This window comes from Harpia harpyja, chromosome 12 (assembly GCF_026419915.1).
Source record: "Harpia harpyja isolate bHarHar1 chromosome 12, bHarHar1 primary haplotype, whole genome shotgun sequence".
NCBI lineage: Eukaryota > Metazoa > Chordata > Aves > Accipitriformes > Accipitridae > Harpia > Harpia harpyja.
The window spans coordinates 15,730,566-15,753,415 of record NC_068951.1 but is presented as its reverse complement, the minus strand read 5'-3'; the positions used below and the strand labels follow the sequence as shown (position 1 = coordinate 15,753,415).

General features: G+C 41.3%; 1 protein-coding gene across 4 annotated transcripts in view; it reads right to left on the bottom strand.

Annotated features, from left to right (window-relative positions):
* PAK2 (p21 (RAC1) activated kinase 2) overlaps window positions 1-22,850 on the bottom strand; it is a 47,393-nt gene that overhangs the window by 16,153 nt on the left and 8,390 nt on the right. For 3 of the 4 annotated variants that reach the window (XR_008237404.1, XM_052802981.1, XM_052802983.1), the window contains exons 2-5: window positions 7,470-7,680; window positions 1,647-1,747; window positions 984-1,134; window positions 66-97 (exon numbers count right to left, since the gene is read on the bottom strand). Coding sequence is in view for 3 of the 4 variants with exons in the window: in XM_052802981.1 (XP_052658941.1) it covers window positions 66-97; window positions 984-1,134; window positions 1,647-1,747; window positions 7,470-7,656 (471 nt within the window). In the remaining variant the exon portion in view is untranslated. Of the gene's footprint in view, window positions 1-65; window positions 98-983; window positions 1,135-1,646; window positions 1,748-7,469; window positions 7,681-22,219; window positions 22,287-22,850 lie in introns of all 4 variants that reach the window. The other variant, XM_052802982.1, reaches the window with a different exon arrangement.

Here is a 22,850-nt window from a genome sequence, read left to right as displayed (position 1 = left end):
ACAAATACAAAAGACCTGAACTTGTATGTGCCTAAGAACACACAGAGAATAGTAAACACACTCACCGTTGGCATTCCTGAAGGGAAACCATCTTTTTCTAAATAGGACAAATAGCAGAATACACAAAATCATCAGAAAAATGATTAAAAGTGAACTTTACAGAGTAAAGAACACAGATCGCTTTGGAGATTTTTTTCATCTCTCAGAAAGCAAAACTTCATGGTCACAAATGAGAGAAACCAGTATTGCACTGTAAGACCATGCAGAAGGAAGCTCTAAGTTTCTAAAATCCTCCCCTAAGGGTAGGCAAACCCACTCATTTCCCAACTTGCTCTTCACCTCTCTTGAGTACCCACACACAGTTTTCCAAATAGAGCACTGCTCACCACACTTGTGTTCTGTCTTACTGAGATGTGAAATCAGGATCAAATGGATATTTCTGTTCCCTTAGCAGTATCTTGAATCAAGGATGAGAATATTACAAAGCCTTATTTATTACTAAGCTATTTTCAGAAATAATTTGGAAGAAAATTAGGTAAAACTCCATCTGTTTGTAGGACAGTCATTCTCTCAGCCCCCCCACATAGCTCCTGATCTAGAAGCCACAACTTATTTTGCATCTTTGATGTCACCACATGGTGACATCAAGTTCACGGACAGCAGAGGCAAGGTCTCCAGCACAAAACCAATTAATCCCAGTCTCAGAGCCCCAGCTTCATAAACACAGCCCATTAAAGTTAATTTTGGCTGCTATTTTGAATTATCCAGTTCCATTTCTTCCCCTCTCCACTTGAAACAAGAAATTAACTGGACAATGCCAGTTTCCATTAAGTTTTAAATCCATCTTCAAATATTTGTTCCTAATTGAAAATTAGCTTGCTCTTTCAGCATTTGAATCTGATTCATTATTCCGAAAGAGAGGAAGACTGTGTTCCAAATACCCAACTCCTCTTTAATCTGTCCTTCACACACTTGGATCTCACCTGGAGCAGAAAAACTCAGATACTTCTGTTTTGCTGTGTCTTTGGAGTCATAGAATTTCAGCACATCTAGTACCGCCTGGGGGTTTTTCTTCTGTTCTAGCTTTGTGATATTTGAGGTCTGAAGCAACCGAGCCCATTGCTCTGGCATTCCCTGAAAAAATAGGCTATTTTAAGCATCCTTCTAGTATTTTAAAGATTTTTAAAAAGCAGAACAAATTTCTTTCCTCTACAAAAAGCGTAACACACACACAGCCTTAAACACATGAACAAGTAGGATGGGGTTTTAATGGGGAGCCGTATGTCCATAAGTGATACAACACAAATCACCGTGCCAACATGACACCACCTCTTTCAGGTGTATTAAGCCAGAAGTGAGGAATGGGAATACAAAAGTGCTCAACGAAACCAGTGTTACCCACTAATGAAAGGAAACTGAAGAGGGTTTCTCAGGGAAGGCTGTCCCAGGTAAGACAAAGCATCAGATCTGACACTTATACTGCAGAAGTACTAACAGGTCACAGTCTCATTACTCTGCATGCTCTACAAATACACAGTAAAATTATTTCTTTGATAAAAACAAAGACTAACTAAACATCGCAATGGCTTCACCACTGCACTGACCCACAGCTGTTTTCTGAGCAACTCTGAGGCAGGTATACTTACAGTGAACTCTCCAGTAACAGCATCAAAGCCAACATGGATGGTATGCTCAAAATCTGATGGTGGGGAGATTTCTGGCCTTTCCTTTTCCTTCTTCTTGCTTCCTGAAAAAGACATTCAAAGATCTACTGAGCAAAGATTTAAAGTCCTACTGTCTCCATTTAATATAATCAATCGAAGCATTACAACAGTTAGGATGACTGTAATCATTATTCTGTTACTGGACGGAGGTGTTTACATATGCAGCACAGTGATTTGACGTTTTCAAGTTGGTATAGACTTCACGTAAGAATCAACAACTTCTTCCATTCAAATCATTTATACTATGGTAGCAAGTGAATAAGAAATTAAGAGCACAGGAGTGCAAGGAGCTCTGTTGAGAATATGAAATGTTTACAATGCAAAAAAGGACATTTTAATATGGATTAAGAACAACACTGAAGACAGCTTCAGTTCAACCTCAAGTTCACCCTAAAGACAGTTAAAACTCAGTTGCCTCACTGCTTCAATTCAAGGTAATTAATGCAAACTAGGACTTCCTCTGTTGAAGATAAGAGTTTATAGCCTCAGAGCAATTACCTAATTTAAAATAAAAGGGGGGGAAGCAAGCATAATAAGTACCAGAAGCAGGAACAGACAATGGGAAGGACCATGTGCACAATCCAACCTAGATTCAATTAAATTTATAAGATGTTTTATAATGCCTGGGGCTTGGGGGTTTTGTTTGTTTGTTTGTTTTTAATTTTATTTTTTTTCTGACAAAGAGAAAATTAGAAAAAAATTAAAGACAATTTGTAGTTAACTCTGAATATAAAATACATCATTCTGTTCCCTTTACTCAGAAAAGATTCAGAGTTAAATTGAAAGGCTTCAGGAACCTGTTTTCTTGTTCTTGCAAAAAAGCCCGAGCCCTGCTTGCTTTCCCTGCCAGAGCAGAGGAGTGTACTTGCTATTTGCTTTCCAGGTAGAAGGATGATGCTCAAGGTCTCATCTCACAGTCCTCTGCTGAAAGGCGGAGGTCTGGCAGTGAGCTGTAGTGTAGAGCGTGTCTAACCTGATACCAAGAAAACTAACTGCATGTGTAATCCTGGGAACGCCTGTGGGCTCGCAGAACATATAGCTGAATCAGCTGCGTTTATTATAGCATGCATGAAGCCAGCAAGAATACCATAGTGCTCATAACCACAAAAGAAAGCAGCACACCGTTTTGCAATCTAATGATTACCATTTTATGTTTGTATGTAAAAAAAAAAAAGGTTTTTTGCTTTGTTTTTAAATTCACCTTAAAAATAAAAGTCATGTAGTTTCAGTACAGAAAAAGAGCAGCTAAAATAGCACCCTCTTTGTTACTACATGATAAAAAGTTACTGAATGTGGGGCAAGCATAGATCATGCTGCTCAGAGCCAGAGAATCCGTCTGAAATCCCCTCATGCTGGCGTGAGAGGAAGGACGAGGAGCCGAGGACAATACTTGCAAACGAAAAGCCATGTGGGCCACCTCCAGCTGAACAATGCAGTGGAAAGACACGGCTATTATAAACAGGATATATTTAATATGGCTGCACAGGTCAGAGCCAAAAAGCAAACAGACTGTTAAATGTTCTCATTAACGCCGTTCAGTCACAGGACAGGAGAAACTTGCTTATGTGAAAACCTTTAAGGAAAGTACTGTCTCTTCCCAATCTCTTGCAGTTGTTTATGTGAAAGCAAGGGGGGAAAAAAACAAAAGTTCTATTCCTCAGGAAGGTGTCTGTTCAGGACCACTTGACACATAGGGAACAGGAGCTGGTGCTCAAACCCTCCAGCACATGCTGCACAAATAAACCCACTCCTTCCAAATATACACCAATCTTATCAGTAGTCTAGGCAAGAAGAGTAAAAATCGCTCCTCTGCCCACAGGAACAGCAGATTGGAGCAGCACTTCAAACAAACACAAGCAGTGAGCTCCAGTCAAGAGGCAAGTCCTGTGAGTTATGTGTTGGCAGGACACACTCGAGGCTCTGCGAACAAGGCCACTGTGAGGCCACGCTGCTTTTCAGCCTCTGATGATGTCTGCAACACAGTTCTGTATCTAAATGGGAATCCCTTGGTAAAGGGCAATGCTCATTTCAAACAGCAAGTGAATCTAAGATGTGGTCCCTTGGCCCTGCAGAGACAGCAGCATATAGTCCCTCTGTTCCTGGGAGGGGAAAGACGCAGGTCCTTCAGGATTCAGTAAATTGGAGAATTGCTCTGTCTGATGAAGAAAGTGCCTCAAATACAACTGGACTCTTCCCTTCCCCAAATGAAGCCACAGGCACTCAGTGAGGTGTCACCCAAGGTACTTCACCTCCTGCATCGCAAACCCATCCTCAAGCATCCCTCACTTCCCACCAGCCAACCTCCATACACAAAGCAAGAAACACAGATGTTTCTCAACAGCCTGGTCGTGGTAGGTAGATGACTCCAGATGGTACACATTGAGTTACTGAGCCGCAGCTGAAACCCCACTGAAATCTGCCCTGAGCCAGTGGTCTCGAGCATGTCACATGCATGATCCCAGGTCCTGGGCAATGCCCCACAGCACCTCCTTTAATAAGTTCTGCTTGAAGACAAACATTTCTTGGTTTAGGGGACTATTTTAAAGCTTTCCAAAAACACACGCAGGTTCATTTGACTTCAGAAGTCTAGCCAAGGAAATTCATGGCAATTAAGTACTCCAGTAAAAAGATGACTATCACTTCATTTATCCTAAACAATGGAACTAGGGGAAGAAAAACCTCCATGACTAGGTCATTAAATAATTCCTTCAAATTCATGACTATTTCAGCACAGAAATAGCTCAGGCTTGGGGCACGAACTGCATTTGCTAAACCTCACTGTCTGCAGCGATTCCCCCAAAGCACATCACCTCCCCAACACCATCTCCTAAGCTAGAGAAACCTCCCAAGAGAAGACCCGGGGAGGGGAGGGGGGCAGAGCTGTGGCAATAGGTACCATGAGGCTTGCAAAACCATACAGACAAGAGATCTGCAGAACAAAGCCAAACAACATTATCCAGTAACAGGTCTGTTTGCAGTAGTCTTGTACATCTCCTGGTAAGGCATCCCTTCATTTTCTGAAATGGTGAATTTACCATTTTTGTAGTAATTTGTAAACTTTTGCACTGGCTGGAGAAATATTTCCTGTGAAAAAATTTCTATCCCAGGTTCACAAGTTATTCTGCATATAGTCCCAATATATTTTTTAAATCCAAGCAGGAAGTTAATAATTCTGTAAAGCTTCCCAGCAGCAGAATTAAAAAAAAAAAAAAAAAAAAAAAAGTATTTAAATGGGCATTTCTGGTGAGGGTGCACCTCAGCCATGCGAATGAACAAAACCACCAACATCTGACTATTGTTTTAGTGCCAGAAAGTCACTGTGTCCATTCATATTCTGATTACATTTGACAGCCAGTTTTGCAGTCTTGAGGTCCAAAAACATTTCTTTGGATGTTTACATTATCCTTGCTGTGGGTCATCCAATTGACAAGTTTTTTCAAATTAAAAAAATGCAACTTTCAGATAGTTTCTTTAAGCTAGATAATGCAATTACCATTTTTCCTAACCACATTACCTTGCCATGCAGTAAAACCTTCTGCTTTTTTTCAGAAGGACATTACTTTCATTACTTTTTAACATCTAGAAAACATAAACTGACACCATTTTCTCTGAAATGTACTTTTCTCAGCAGAAATTATTTCTTCAAGTTTTAGTTTGCATCACTAAATATCAGTAGGTATGCAGACACATGCTAAACAAGTATGCAGATTAATTTCCATAAATGTGGTGCATGTCAGTATTTACAGAGTGGTCTGAATAAGCTTAAGTAATGGGACTCCAAAGCAATTTCAGATGAGCCAATACAACTTTAGAGAAGTCTTCAACCACCTCCCCGGCCATTTCAGCAATGAACAAACCCACTGTCAAGATGGAAAGAGGAAGCGTCCAAGGAGAAGTAAAGGCACTATAAAATGTCACAAAGCTCTCCAGCTGCGCTGCACCTACTTGCCTTCATAATTCATTTCACAACACAAGCAAGTCTTACACAGCATTACTAATTCAGAGCAAGGAAAACCTTTCACGTGGGGTTTATGTTCTACTTAATTATATCCCTGTCTGTAAAAAAGGGCTACAAATGCTCTGGTAAATGATCAATGCAACAGCATAATGACAAGGGCCATCCCAGCTCCTAAACCGTTCTCCTAGCCTGAAGACGGACAGATTTGATCCTTCCACAAGATTTTGTTGCAGCACTCACCATGACAAGTTCTAGGCATTTCCTCCCATGATCAGTGATATAATGGTAAAACACCAGTTTCTGCAGTACTGAAGGGCTAAGCTAGAACCTGCTCTAGACATGTGGCACTACGCCTAGCTTACAGCACCCAGCTTCACCAGCCTCTGAGGCCTGGAGTGTCTCTCTTGGGGTGCTGCCACCAACATGTAGTAGCTTCTCACGTTCTTCTTATAGACTTACCTCTTTAAGGCTTACCCATGGCAGTAAAAAAGACCACCACTTCTTCTGCTGTAACCCAGCCACGGACAGTTATTTCACAATAAGGGGCCTTGTGCAATAACTATTCTGCTTCCAAAAGCTACACTGGCCAAATCCCTCCATCTTCCGAAAAGGAAAACACGCCCACTGTTGAGCACAGAAACTCTGCCAGATCATGGAAAGCCAGATCTTCTAAATGCAGGGAAGCCTGCCTCTAGTGTTTGTGTCCAGGGTGAAGCATGGCTGCAGAGGGGCTGCTCACACAGCTGAGCAAGAGAAAAAACCAGCCCTGGGGAAAATACTTCGCCAAGCGAATAAATAACCAGAGGAGCAAAGTCTCTTGAAACAGACAAACCTGTGTCGGCATGACTGAACCAGTCCTGCCCAGCACATCAGCAATGAGGCACAGGAAGACAAGAGAAGAACTAGAAGACGTTAAGAGCAGCAGGGTCTTCCCCTTGTGCATCTTAAGAGTAATCACAAAAATGCTAACTGGTAGAGATTAATGAAATGCATAGCAGTTTCAGTTCAGGCTTATAGGTCCCTGCGCAGTTTTACCGCACCAGATATTAGAAGATATTTCTATCTATGCACTATTTTGTTGTACATGGATACAGACATCCTGGAGAACCAGGATCAGGACTCCAGTGCTGTACATACATTCACCATACAGAAAAGAGGGCAGAAACAAAGCACAAATACAGTCTAGTTTCATTACAGCAATTTTTTCTCAGAAATAATCCTTGTTTACAGCAATCCAGATTTTTCCCCCACTAGTAATTAATCTTAACAGTGCAGTTACACAGACAGAAGGACTTAATTTTTCTCAATTCTCCTTCATGCACACTGCACCTTCCCCACTATTTCTTTACTACCTTTTTCTCCTCAAGCTACCACATAAATGGTCATCAACACAAAGTAACTTCCAAAACAGCTGGATGCTCAGTTTAAACCAGAAATCTGCATTTAGTGTAGCAAAATGGTGAGTAATATGATACCAAGGAATCACAAACATTTATTAAGGTTGTTTGGAAATGCATTACTTTAAACTGGGCAGCAAACATGAGAAGCAATAGGTGGTGGTTTTCCTCAGTGAGCTATTCAATTTTTCTTACTTAGCATTTCATCTTCAAACATCCCAGTGCAAACAGAAAGAACATCTCAGCTCATTGAACACACATATCCAACTTTCAACACTTCCTCCAATCCCTTACACTTGGACAGGCTAGACTGAAATGTCTAAAGCGTTACCAAAACTTACAAGAGTAAAGGAATGCAAGTAGTAGCTTTGGAAAATAAAGGCATCTTACCTTTTTCAGTGCTAGAGAATATGGAGATGATTTTATTCCTAGGTTTTCTCTCTTCTGGTACAGAAGGCAAGGGTTTCAAACTGTGGTTGGCAGACAACTGGTCTTTGCCCCCTGAACTGAAGATAGTACTGCTCATCCGGACGGGAGGAGCTGGTGGCTTGTCTTCCAGTTCTCCGTTGTCAGACATGGTTCTCAATAGCTAGTGAAAGCACTGAAATAGAAATATTTGTTTTAACCTAGGAAAAGAGCATAGAATACATAAATGTAGTGTTTCTTCTGTTGGCCAACAGGGAAAGGAGGTGCAAATTCAACTCTGAGGAACTCGGCAAGCACTGCACTGGCAGACACTGATGTATCCGCCAAAGGAAGCGGATCCTTTCCCGCTCCCAGTTCTGGGCCACCCATTCATTTGGGCCAGCAGCAGCATTTGTGGGATGGAGTGATAAATTTTTCCAGTGATAAAACTAACCCAGTCAAAAAGAACTGTCAGTTATAATGTGGATCAATTCCCACATCTAGTTCACCATCTGTTCACACAAAGGTTGCGTACATGAAAAGGACAGTACACGTAAGAGTGCAAGTACAACATCTTTTAGGGGTAGGTCTAGCCCAAAGATCTTCACACTCTAGAGTCAAACACCTTCAAAAGCCTTAGATGCTTCCCTTCTTGTCATTTATCAGACAAGATCTTGGGGAGAAAAGAATAGCTTATGTTTATAAGTCACGATTCAGCACACTGTCCACATTAAGTTGTATGAAGAATATCTCTACCGAAATTATGCAGCCTACATTAAAGAGCATGGGACTAAGATCCACTGGATGCATTCCACTTCTGAATGAGGACTTGGATTGCTTCACCACTTTGTGCCACACATGCTCTGTTTGTAAAGAGAATATATACTATCACCACAATCCTCTTTGAGTCCTTAACAAAAACATGAGCAAGATCACGAACAAATAGCTGCTAAAGCTAAAAACACAGCACAATAAAGCATCTACAAGACACATTCCACATTCAAGAAAATCTGCACTGGCCCTTCCTCCCTTCCCATAATATCCTAGAGATTCTTCTCAGATCACCAAGAAACAGGCAGCCTCTCTGCTACAGAGTAAATAGCACAAAGAAAGATTTACAGAAACTACCTCTCAGTGACAGCTGAATAACAAATATGCCCCTCATTCCTCCATACACTCAAATGATGAGCTACCTCTTTGCAACAGGAGCCAATACATCTCCTCTGTGTTGACCTCCTCCTCTCACAACAGTTTGGGAAATGAATGGCCTACTGGTGTCTACCAGCTGCCTGTCAGAGTCCCAAAGCATGACTCAGTCCCAGCCACACCACTGGAGCAATCATTACCAGTGTCATTCAAGAAAGTCAGGATAAGACAGTGCAATCCATTCTCAACTATCACACCTTATTTCCAAAGTATAAATATTGTGCTATACAATGTCCCAGCACAACATGTGCATCTTGCATAACATGGTCTTCGCAGCAGAACTAAAAACATGTAGACTGCCATTCCTTAACATTTCATTGGGTGGGTGACTACTGTCAAATCCCAAAAAAGGAAAACAAATCAGGCTAGCAGCCTGAATCCAAGCAGCACAAGAGCACACTGATGTCGTGAAGCTCAAGAGAGATTAAAATTAATTACCACCATAAATGCCCATGAAAGCATATAATTTCTATACAAATACCTACAGAAGCACAAGCAGCACAAAGCAAAGTTCTGTCAGTGCAGGTAAAAACTGGACACGTGCTGGTTGCCCCATCTACTTCCAGACTGATGGGGAACAGCGGTCCAAGCTGTGCAACACCCCCCTAGACAAACCTGCCTTCAAGCCCTTTGCCTGATGATGGAGCAAGAAATAGGCCTGCAACACTTGAACATGTCTGCAGGGATGCAACTGTGAATCAGACTGCGATTCCCACCCTCCAACAGTCTTCCAAATTCACTTACTGATTGCTCTTTCAGATGTTGCAAGTTATCTACAGGATCTTCTGTATTTTCCAGTACCTACACTGCAATATGGGGAAAAAATTAAGAACCCTGCAATCAAACAGCAGGTCTGAGCAGCCTACCCACAGGGATTTTAATTCCAAATGCTTCTGTACCAATACATATTGTTTGCACAAAGTGCATGCCACCAATTTGAGACATAAAAATTTCTGGTCTGAACCAGCAAATCAGATATATGGTACTCAAGAGCTCTACTGAAGCTGGGCTTGGAGTGATGGCAGTACAGGGGACCACAATCCATTTCCCTTACGATAATCAAATCTCAGAAAAGGGTAGGATATAGGGTTCTTAGCTATTCAAATGCAAACAGATGTTTAAAAGAAAGCACCCCTCCTTTTGAGCAGAGAAATACAATCAAATAGCTAAAGAAATCATAGTAGGTAAATAAGCATATCACATAACTTCAACACCAAAATTATATACTTTGTGAAGAAAGCAACATCATGAGTAGCCTTTTGTATTTTTCTAAAATACACCGTATTATTTCCTACATCTGTGCAGTTTTTCGAGCTGCCTGATATTAGCAAGAGCAGGATGTAAGGATAAACAACTAACCTGCATCTGAAACTGTACAAGAACAGACTTGGCCCTCCAAGCCCATACTAATTCCCTGCATGCTCCCTTGGAAAGCCCAGTCACCAAATTCAAAATGCTGTAATGTGGTATTCAGGCTGCAAATTAAAAAAAAAAAAAAAAAATTACTGCACTTTTGTTTATATTTTTTTAAATAAAATTCTCACTATAGTAAAAATTCTTAATTTTCGATGACACAAGGAGCACAAGTCAGCCCATCGCATACTAAGTATTACAGCTTCTTGATCTGAAACGAATTACTCCTTAGCACCTTGCGTGCTCAAGAGAAGAAACTGTTAAGCAACAAGTTGGAAGCAAGTATACGGAAATCCAAAACTCATCTATTTTACAAGAAAATCAGGCCCTTGAAGAAACTGGCATAACAGCATCTTTGCAGAACCCTCAGAGCTGCAACTCTTATCAGCTGTTCAGCGCTCAAAGCATTCAGAAAGATCCTTGACCTTGCTCCAAGTAGAGCCCAAGAGCTCTACAGGAGGAAAACAAGCTGCAGGGCTGGTAGAGCAGACTGGAGTGGCAGAAAGAGCTCGGGCATCAGCTTCCCACCTGAGGGACTGGCTCTGGCATTTGCAGTTAAACAAAATTCTTCAAGCTCATTAAATCTGGGGTTTAGTAAAACCTCAGCTTTTAGGAAAAACTTAAGACATGTGATTTACTTAATAACACAAAGTAGTATAATTTCTGAGTGGCTGTTTCAAAGACTGTTGTTAAAATAAAGTGCTAGATCCAAAACTATTTTGCACAAACGACCATTTCAATGCACACAGTTTAAATAAATTACAACAGCTGCACTCACTACAGATGGCTTCAGGAAACAGAAGTCTAATCCTTCAAGCAATCATCAGAAGTTAAAAATCAATCATTTTGTTCAGGTTCAAGTCCAAACAGCTAGTCTCTTTCTGACAGCTGAGTGCAGAAGAAAAGAGCAGTTCCCCTCTCCTTTATCCTTACCCTGTCTTCATTATGCAGGGAAAGTTTCCACAGCATCAGGAACTACTTTTGAAATTGCTGCGGAGGTTTGGCATTATGGGCAATGGCTGGAGGAGGGATTAAAAGAAGGAAAAAAAAAAAAAAAAAAAGAGTGAAAATATACGCTGAAGCTCACTCCCCCAGAGGGAAAGGAGCGCGTTCATTTCACAGCAGCTAGACGTAATCACTCTTGCACCATCACCCACGTGGCTGCCTTGCTGAATCATGGCTTGCGCAGGGAATTGCAAGGACCAGGGTTATTTTCATTTTTACATTGCCTGCCAGGAGTCTGTATACTGGCAAAGGGGATGCAAGGTTCATATTTCTCTGACAGAATTGGACAACAGAATTAATGGTGGGGGGTTTTTTTAGCTTGGTTGAAAGACATTTACTAAAATGGTTAACATAAGTTTGAGCAACCTCATAAAAGTACGCTAGATGTGGAAGAATGATGACAAAAGAAACAAAGATAATATATGGAAGAGGGTGTAATCAGAGGGAAGGGATTCACATTCATCTTTGCCAGTGAAGATAATACTAGTAATAATAATATATTCAAGCACATCGGCAACTCCCCCACAATCACTAGTCGCGCTACATTTAATTACAAGAACTAGAAAGCAATGGAATGAACCACAGAGACAAGCTGTGAAGCTGCAGAAAATACTTAACTACAGACATCAGACAGATTCATTCCCACCACAGGACAGTGCTGCAATCCATTACACTCACAAAAAAGAATAAAAAAAGACACAAAAAGAGCTAAAAGCTTTTCTCCCAACAGTTCTGCTGCTTAGTCCACAAAACATACTCAACAGGTACCAGCACTGGTGACCACAAGGCTCTGATTCTCAGTCCTCATCTCCAGTATATGACCCTACTCCCAACAGTTGTCCCCCTGCTTTTGACAAAGGTTTCTTGCCCTCCACTGGGGCAGCAAAAACAGAAGTACTCTCGTCATCCTCAGCAGCCTCAGACACCATCATAACACAAACTGCAGCAGGTGAAGACCAAATGTGCTCTCTGCTGCAAAGGCAGCAGCAAGCAGCCAGCCAGGGTCTGTGCCATCCTAATCACCCACCACCAACAGTGGTAGACCTGAAGCCAAGTTCCTCAGAAGTGCAACTCTGCTCTTTCCACCTTTGCCCTGTGAGGCTGATGCAAGACAAGCACAGGAAAGCTCCTTGTGTAGCTTAACCCACCCTCTTCCTCCCAGCCCCTGAAGAGACAGACCTGCAGTGACTGATTTGCACGTGTGTTCAGAGTTTCATTTTTACAACAATGTTCCAGGAGTCAGTTCTGCTGCTCACTAGCTTTCTATCTTTTGGGGAAGAAAAGGGCCCAATAACCTACAGCATACCCAGGTCACAGAAGAGACACAGCAGTTCCTGTCACTGCCACTGGTGGGAAAACACCCTGAAACATAACCCTGACAGTGAGTAAAAGCTGGAAAGTAAACTGAGAATTGGGCAGCATTTTCACAAAGCTAATGAACACACACTGCTGCAGCACATTAATCTGAATGCTCTGGCTTTGACTTGTTTTTTTGTTGTGGTTCCCCCCTGCCCCTCAATTCCCCCTTGTGTGAGCATAAAGCTGGGCTGCTTCCTGAAGAACTTCCTAAGTACTGCTCTTGTGCTGGTCCTGGCTCCCTCAGCCTCCCTCGTGATCAGTATCAAGGCTGACATGCACTCCCATCCCAGCTGAAGCGGTGCGCTTGTTCGGCAGCAGGCCCTACCATGGAGGCCCCTCTCCACCACGGGGCTGCAATTTAGCTCCTCTGACTTTTAAAAAAGGACCAACATTTTTCCTCTCAAACTTGTCTGCAGAATGACTAAAGGGAAATAAAATGAAATAGATGACAATCGTTTTCCTATCTGCTATAGAGCAGAGTCACATTTTTCCTGGAGCACTTCTACTTGAGCAGATTAAGTTTTAAATATGCATTCTGTGCGCGCAAACGTGAGTCTTACAGTGTAGTACTGTAAGGCCTCAAGCAGGGATAGGAAGATGGTACCATGCATCAAATGAAACAGCCGATGTAGAAAGTTCTCATATCATAATGATTTTGTCTTCTTAAGATGTTCAAATTAATGTATTTGAGGAGTCTTGGCTGCATCTGTATTTCACTGCCTGGAATTTGATGCAAAAGTAAATTGGACTACTGCTTGGGAAAAAAAAACAAAACAACAACAAAACACATCAAGCTCAGAGGTGTTTGATAACATATACATAAATTCCTACTCCTGGCACACAATATCCTTGGCTTTACACTGCCACTTAAGCAACAGATCTCCGAGGAGCCAGAACTAAAACAGTCAAATAAATCAAATCCTCTGTATGTACATACCCTGACAGGAGGCTCAGAGAGCTGCAAACTGAACTCAGTTCTGTTTACTGCAGGTAAAAATTACTCAACTGATTTACTATCAGCAATGTAACACAGAAGGAGTAACACAAACATCAAATTCAAGTCTATTTTGCAGGGCTGACCAAAAAGCAGAAGTAAGGGATTTCAGGCTAAAAATGCATTAAGAAACACAACCACTTTACTTTTGAAATCATAATCCTTGATGTGCCTCTACAGCTGTGGGACCTTATTGAGACACCACCTGAACTGCTGCAAGGAGAACTGCAGAACATTTGGGCCACGGTCACAGAGAGTGGGCACAGCGCTTGAAAGCAACACAGTGAAACCTTTTGTTGTCCGACAGAAGAAACGGAAGAGAACAGATCAAAAGTGAAAAAAGCCCTGATGGCAAGCGCATTTCCCTGTCCCTGCTCTAGCAGAGGGCATAAGGGTTGAGAAAAGAAAGTTATCCTTACAGCAATCTGCACGGCAGCGGCTGTCATTTGCTGTCTTCCTGTAGAGCCTTATAGGGTGCTACTGGCAACATTTGTCATGCACAAAGAGCGACATCCGGAACAGCCAGATCCAGAGCAGAGGAAAATAGCAAAATAAATGTCTCACAAACACATCTCCAAGGCAGATGATGTCAAGTGAAAAGCAGCATAGAGTAATTAAAAACAATACAATAAAAGAGCTAGCGTGTGATCCTCCAAGAAAAGACCCATGTCACAAGATAGATTGAAGATAGTCATGTCCCACTCTTGGTTTATATTATAAAAATACTTGTTGAAAATGTCTGGAGACTCATTCCCAGTACACTGACCCCAAGCCTCCAGTGGTTTTGGTAACTAGCTTATTCTCAGCCTCCCCACACCACCACCTTTAAATACCTGAAAAAACACCTTACTGGAGGAGAAGAGACTTGATGCTTCATTATTCTGGAAAAGAGGGCAAACAGATACACACATTGTGCAGTTTTTAAGTGGGGATTGGAAAGCTGCTCATTTCATCAGATATTCCATTTTCTTGGACCAAACAGATTTTGGAGTCCAAAAGCAGAATGAAATGTCCGCATGGGTATTTTTCTTTCCCCCTTTCTCCCCCCCCCCCCCCTTTTTTTTAAGGCTCCTGTTGAGCAATAGATTTCCTCTGATTAGCTCACTTAGTGCTGATTATAGCTCACTTCCTCCCAGGGATTAGCTGAAAGCAGCTTTCTGACAAGTTTTTATTCAGATGGTGCTACCTAGCCACAGCTCACTTCCTGCCCCATCACTAACAGCATGTTAGTTCAGCAGCTCATCAACTTGAAATTATTCCACCACTGCAGAAAAATTCACAGAACCAACAAATCTCAGACTGTCTTCTCCACGAAAAGGAAAGCAAATCTTTCTGGATGTTTTGCTTTCCAACTTGAAGCATTTGGATCCATGAGATTTATTTAATCAGATCCAAAAAGGAGTTTTCTGGAACAGTACAAGACTACCTTCAGAGATTGAAAATACTTATCTCTTCATTTCAACTCAGAAAGTTGTGCAAAAAACCCAGCAGCGGCAGACAAAAAATTACTCTCTCACAGACTTGGCAAATGCAGTCGCAGATCTTCTGCCTGGCAAAAGAGGACTCGTGCAAAAGCAAGAACAAGAGTAACCTTGATAATGGCCAGTAAAAGCCAGCAGAATAATCTGCTCCACCTATGGTTACTAAAAACACGTGCAGATGCTCTAATGCAACACGCAGTTCCTCAAAGCCTTCCCACCCCTAAAACGGCAGGCACCAATCTCCACAGGACTTGCTGAAACATCTCTTTCCAGCTTTAGGGGGTCTCAGATAAGTGTTTGGTCAATGCCAAACCACATACCCATGAAAACCAACAGTTACTTTTATTTAACTTTCCTTTATGGGGAGGGGAGAGGAAACTAGGCTAACCTAAGATACTCCAAACAAGCACAGATCTCCTAATTTACAAGCACAAACAAGCAAGAAACCCCCTTCAAATGATGCAGTGGAGAAAACAGCTAAAAAACAGAAATAAAAAATATCTGAGCCCATCAAACATAAATTTTTCATGAAGATATACAAGGGGGGACACGTTAACCAAACTGACTGCTCAGCAAGGCTGCCCCACTAATGGAGCCAATAAATTGCCAGTGTCTTTTTTTCAAGATTAACAGTCACAAGCACCAATTTCCCTCCTTGAACCAGCAAGGCTACAACCATGAAGTTTGTAAACAGGTCCCTTCTAGCTATCTTCCCTTTACTGCTACATCTGACAGAGGCAATGCATAATACTCCCACTCTAACGATAGTATAGGAGAACCTCAGTCTTTCACAAAATCAGACTGAATGACACATAAAACATACCCACCCAAATTCTTTCCAATTTGTCTTTTTCCCTCCATTTCCTTATGATTTTTGCTGAGTCACACAAACAGAAGGGAAAACATAGCACAGAGAAAAATGACTGCCATTTAATTGCTAAGTGAAGAAGAGAGTTGGGGAAAAAAAGAAGAAAAAAAAAAGCATGGTCGAACAAAAGAAATTAAAAAAAGCAGAAAGGAAACTATCTTTTCTTCAGAAGAAGGAATAGTCTCTCCAAAACTGTAATGAGATGTGCTTAGCAGATGTGCAAAGTCTTGCACTGAAAACAAGCAACCAGTCTGCAAAAATGCCACGTTCGAAATAAAAAACAGAGCCCGGTCTCCTAAGAAGCGACCAGTAGTAGACATCACCTTCTCATCCCCTTGACAGCCGAGACAAATAAGCATATTTCGCCTAGTACTTCTTCAGCACACAATGCTTACGGCTGAGTCATCCTCACCCCCTGGTGCAGGCACAATAAAGTACAACTTTCATATAATCATTGATAAAGATAAGTGAAGCAGATTACAATTCTAAGATTCTGGCAGCCTTCCAAACTGGCAGATCAGATTCTCAAAGTCTGTATATGTAGCAAAACCAAACCAAAACAAAAACATGAAACAGCAATAGCAGAAACCTTGGTAAGGACAAATTTTTCTCCCAAATTTTCAATGTTTGACTTTCTGAATGGGGGAGGAAGGGATAATTTCTTAATTATCAGCTATGTTTTGTGACTGAAAAAGATATCACCAGGGAAAAAAAATCAGAGGAGGCACTGACTAGAGACAAGATGTGCAAGAGTCCTGGTAAAAGCCCATTAGTGCATAGAAAATTTAAACAAATCAATGATACTCGGACTTCACTGTATACTGTGGCCACCTGCAAGTCTTGTGATACACTACCACTTTCTCCCTTTAAACCATGCATAGCAATCAACTCCCACCTGAATCGTCATTTCTGCTTCATAAATTAAATTTGGCACTATTGAACTGTGGTGGCATATTTTACCACCAGTGAACTAGAAGCCTCTTCTCTGCTTTATCGCCTCCAAAACAGCTCAAACACCACAGACCACAGTACCAGACAAGCCTCAGAAATTACTTCCTAACTGTCTTTACTTCCCATTTCCCCTAAGTTTGGCAGGAAAACTCACTCAGCAAGGCTACGACTTCGTTATTGGAGCTGATGACAGCAGTACACAGAAATGAGCCAAACGGCTGAGCTGACAGCCGCGGATGCCCGTTCCCACCTTGCTCCGAGAAGCAGCCCTTGCAGGTCTGCAGAGCACGATAGAGGAGGAATTAAATCAAGAGGGATCCATTTCTACTCTCTTCCACAGGGCTGGGTAGTTACCGCCTACCAGCTGAATTCAGGCCATGCTTCATTTTATACAGCCCACAGCTAGTTTTCCTTCAACGAACCATTGTGCAACACTGCATAATGATAACATGTATCCAAAGGTGTTTGAAAAAGCCTATTCAGCCCTCAACAAGGAAATTACTTACCCCTGCTCTACCTACTTAAAAACCTGAGTCAACTGAAGACAGACAAGACAGCCTGCAGCGTGCAAATCACATGCAAATCCATGATTCAAGGTGTTTGCTCTTACTCATATTTCACTAACTAGAAGACACTTTTCAGCCTTTATTTTCATGAGCTGAGGTTTTCTAAAGATCAAAGGAGAATGGGGAAAAGGGCAAGTAGGGAAAGTTTACAAGAAAAAAAAAAAAAAAGTCTGCATCTCATCGTTGAGATTCTCTCTTAATTAAACCTGGCATCGACAGGCAGGGAGGGCTCACACATTCCAGAGCAAAAGTTATTTGAATAAAGGCTACCCTGCACAAGGTACCTATACAGCTCAGTGCACTTCTGTATTTCTAACAGCGCTCATAGCTGTTTAACCTAGACAATCACCACTCAGTAGAGCAATGACATAGCTCTAACAATGCCAGGATGCTGGTGTTGTGTGGAGAGATCACCAGTAACTCTAATAGAAAGCAAAGGGGGTTTTTTAACCTCTGGAAATATTATTGGGCAATGGTAAGACAAGGCCATGGCTTACCCATCCAGATTAGAGGTGCAGGGGTAACTGGAAAGAGAAGAGGAAACACGCAGTGTGTACCAGGACGGCAAAAAAAAAAAAGAATCCAAGATTAAGAGATCCATCACTCCCTCATCACACTGGTAGAGCTGTCAAATGTCAGCTATGGAAAAAAGGAATAATAAGGGAAAAGACAAAGGGCAAATAAGAGAGAAATAGCTCCTTCCAGAAAAGCTATCTTTTTCATATGCACTCAGAATAGAGCTCTTTGTTTCTCTCTAGTGGCTGGCCAAGGCCTGCTTCAACTGCAGTTACCACTAGCAGATAGTGGTAACTTTAGCTCAGCTCAACAGCCCTGGGGACCAAACCCTCAACTCTTCTTGCAGCGCTGTCAGACAAGGCCAGCCTGGCACAAAATGCCACAATGGGAAATTCTGCCTCTTCCGAATCGGTTTTCCCAGCCATGGTGCGTACCAGTGGACACCAGTATGGCATGCTGCCGCCTGGATGATCACAACCACTTGGAACGGTTCACCAGTTTGCCAAAACCCCTATGTGAACAGCCCCAAGTTCAAGGCACTTACTTCTTAATACTCACACTGAACATAAATTCAGCCAGAAAGAGCAAAGTCTACAAGAAATCAAATGCAGGATCTGTAAATACAAAAAGCACTTGAGCGTGGCAACAGGTCTTTCAAGAAAAAAAAAAAAAACATCAAAAACAAACAACCACAACCTGAGATGGCGTGGGTGGACACAACTAATTTCCTAAGCATATTCTAGCAGCACCATACAGAAAACTAGAGATCATTTCTCCTGGGAGAATTATATTCTATTTGTGCCATGACAGACAAGTACAATGACTTCTTCAAACGCTCAAACTCCTACATGAGAAGAGTTCCCTGCAGCATCCTACTTCTGCACCAGGCAAGTTCACTTGCCCCTAGCTGGGAAAGCTATTCTTGGATAGTATGCACAAATTGTACAAGCCTTAAGCCCTCTTAGAAACACACATAGCTTCTAGACTTCACGGTCACCCGAATAACCTACAAACATCAATCGGTTCAGTCATGCCCAAGGCTGCAGATAGCACTGCTGCCACTAATGTTTTTGCCAAGGTCTGGCTCTCTCGCCTCTAACCAGGGTCCTGCCCACATCAGCAAAACTGATAATCCCCCCACCACAGCCAGACTGCTTCTGATAACAGGAAAAGGACAAAGCAGGGTTGATTGCTGCAGTTACTTGGAGGAAAACTGGGAACAGCAGACAACAGCAAAGTAGTTTCCCTGCAAGACAGTTAGCAATAGCCAGCCATAGATCTTGATGGGGAAGCAGGGCATCCTGTAAGTTTGGAAGTGAGGCTGACAATTTATTAAAATAAAAACAACAACAACAAAAAAATCATCAATGAGAAAGCAACACACTCCGGAAGGGTCACCCCAGCATTCCTCTACCAACAGCAGCTCAGGGATGTAGGATAGCATCAGATCTTAGTAAAATACTCCCCAGAGCTCAGCGACAAAACCTCACTAACACTGGTTCTGCCCGCAGCTAGTTTGTACGAGTGTTTCAATATTGTCACATTCAGACATAACTTCGTTACACTGCTGACGTTTAAAGTTTTACAAATTTTTATACAAAGAGACAAGCGATTAGCCTATTTTTTCCTGGCATATTTAACTCTATTAGGAGAGATAAAGATAGCTAGATGGGGCATACAACCAAATTCTGCAGTCATTGCACAACATCACAGGCAATCCCTTCCTCATTATTTCAAACAGCAATAAACAGTACAAAAATCACAAACTGCAGCTGCCACAACTCAAATCAACATGAATTTCTAAGATCTCTACGCACATAAAATTTTGGACATGAAGACCTGCGTTCATCAACAGAAAAACAGCGAACTGTAATACCTAGAAATACATGGGGAAAAGTGAGCAAGGGAAACTGGCTTTGTAAATCATTCACCTGTGTTCACACTCCATTACTCTTTTTGTGCCACTGCCCTGGTTTGCCTCGCATGCTGTTACAGGTTTTCTACTTTAAAATTACTTGCACGCTTACAAGCAACATATTAAAGTACAGTTTAACACAGCAATTCCCTGAAATTTGGGCAAATGTTCTTGTATGTCTTTCAGGGACCCAAAGCACTCATTTGGAAGCTGGAAAGAACAATTTGCATTCAAAAAACTGGTTGCCAGAATTAGTTTTTAAACTTATTTTCTAATTTTTCTTTTTTAAGTCATTTCTAGTAAAACTACTTCTCTCACTCATCTCACTCATAAACAGGTTTTTATCCAAAATGCTGAAGAAATGAATCCAAACCAACTAGAACTGGTGCACAAGCTACAAATCAAAACATATTTAAAAAATCCACCAAAAAAAGCTTAAAATTGTATCGTAATTCAAAACCAACATATCTTTATTCCTCATATGCTGATGTGGAAACTAATTTTTGCCAAGCCTACAAGACAACTATAGGAGCCAGTAAGCAGAAAAAACAACAACAACAAAAAAAAACAAAAACCAACCAACCTCTTCTGTGTATTATTACTACATATACTTCTTACAGTTCACAAATCAAATGTATGATAAAACTATCCTAAACATATATGTATGTAAATAATCTACAATTGTTTAAACACCAATTATGAGTGGTCAAATTTATCAAATTTTCAAAGCGATGTAATACATCCTACCATTTTATGTTAGCACACTTCACAGAAGTTACTATTTTATCCCTGCTTTACTGATGGAGAAGTAGACAGACACAAATTGTCTCTAGCCATCTACAACTGTTTATATAGGATGCTGCAGCACCAGGACCACAAAAATTGATTTTTACAGCTCAAGAAATACTTTTTAAAAAATAAAAATACAAAATGAAGAACAGTTACCAACTGAATAGACAAAAGGACTGTGAAAATTACAACACCACAGGATAACCAGCACCCTGTGAAGCAGAAGAGCTTCCAAAGGAAGCTGTCGAGTTAAAATAATATTTAAACAGTTGACAAAACATAATATTGAACTTCAAAAGCTGCTTATATCGTTGTACAAATTATGACAGGAGTTTAACACAGAAACATATATAAAAGAGCAAACACTGTGTGAAAGGTCTCTATCGCTGGTGACAGGTTATCTTTGGCCATCTATCTATCAGGTTCTTAGCAATTTATACAAGATGTTAAGCAACTGTAAATGTGATCCTATTAAACTTACTATTCAAAGTGTTTCCTTAGGGTGTTTTATACTATTACTATTTCAGCCATCATGGCTCAGCTGTAACACCTGGGCTGTCTAGGCAAGGATGCTGCAGTACTGCAGCACTTGGAGAAATTTAACCTTAAGTAGTCCTTCCAGCTCCACATATTATAACTATGTACCTGTTCAATAAAGAATGAGTTAAATTCTTACGGGCAAAATGATAAGATTTCAGTGAAATACTACAGAGCAAGACTAAAGCTTCAGAAAATGCATTTTTGTGAGGCTCAGGCATTTACATACAAAAAGGATGCAGTTCTCAAACCTAGTTTTACCGTATTACCTTGCCTCCAATAACAGTTGTGCAATTATAAAGGAGCTGAAGGTGTCTGTGAGGATGAGACTGAACTCACATAAAACAGACCTCAAAGGCTAATGTCTACCATCTGCAAAACACAAAAACCTGTCCATGAAATGAAGGCTTCTGTCCACAAGGTCCTCACATGCATGCATACCACCCCAATAAAAACCCTAAAGCTATTTACTGTAATAGAAATAAGAGATAACCCACTTATCTGAGGGGCTCTAATTCCATTGCAAGGGATGCATGATAATAATCTATGAAAAAACAGAAGACATCGCTCATGCTGTGCCATCAACACAAGAACTGAAGACTTGCATTATAGCATTACCTTAATCTTCAGCACTACCTGAGCCCTAAATCACAGGAAGATGAAGGATATATCAGGCAGGCATAATTGATAATCCACTCCTTCATCTGGAGGTACTGCAAAACCAGGGTACTGCAGAGAGCAGCTGAAGCAAGTCCTGGGCCACATCCCAGCTCCAAAACGCCATTTAAAAGAGTCCTTACACTGAAACCAATATGCGTCAAGAAGAGACAGCAGTCAGTACCTTGCGCAAGACACATGGACAGCCCAACCCAGCACAACAATTCTACACCTTCCAAGTCTTCCTCTTTTTCACTTACATTTCATTCTTCATTTCATTACTGTTAGCTGCTACCAGTGAGTCTGAACATATGAACAAGGGCATAAAACATTTTGTTGCAACAAATGAGCACGGAAGGCTTACAAATTCCGTGATTATGAAAATTCAAACACACTTATTTTTTTTAATACAAAAAAAAAAATTCTCCCCTCATAAAATTCATTGTAACTATGGAAAAAGTTAACCCTAATATAATACCTTTAAAAGTGGTCAATTTTCCAAGAGCTTGTGATCTAAGGGAAAATTTTCTCAGGTCCTTTCAATTCTGTTAAGAAAACAGGAAGTGAATTTCAGTAAGCCATTTCAACTGAGTAAAATAGAGATAAAGATCTCTATTAAACTTGGCAACAAAGAGAGAGACCACAAAATATCAGTTTGAGCAGTCACTTGCCACCAGTCTATCGCCACACTGCTCACTGGATCATTTAGGTTGGAAAAGACCTTTAAGATCATCGAGTCCAACTGTCAACCCAATACCACCATGCCTACTAAACCATGTCCCGAAGTGTCTTGTCCACATGTTTTTTTAATACCTCCAGGGATGGTGACTCCACCACTTCCCTCGGCAGCCTGTTACAATGCCTGACAACCCTTTCAGTAAAGAAATTTTTACTAATATCCAATCTAAACCTCCCCTGCCGCAACTTGAGGCCATTTCTTCTCATCCTATCACTAGTTACTTGATAGAAGAGACCAGTACCCACCTCACTACAACCTCCTTTCAGGTAGTTGTAGAGAGCGATAAGGTCTCCCCTCAGCCTCCTTTTCTCCAGACCAAACAACCCCAGTTCCTTCAGATGCTCCTCATAAGACTTGTGCTCCAGGCCCC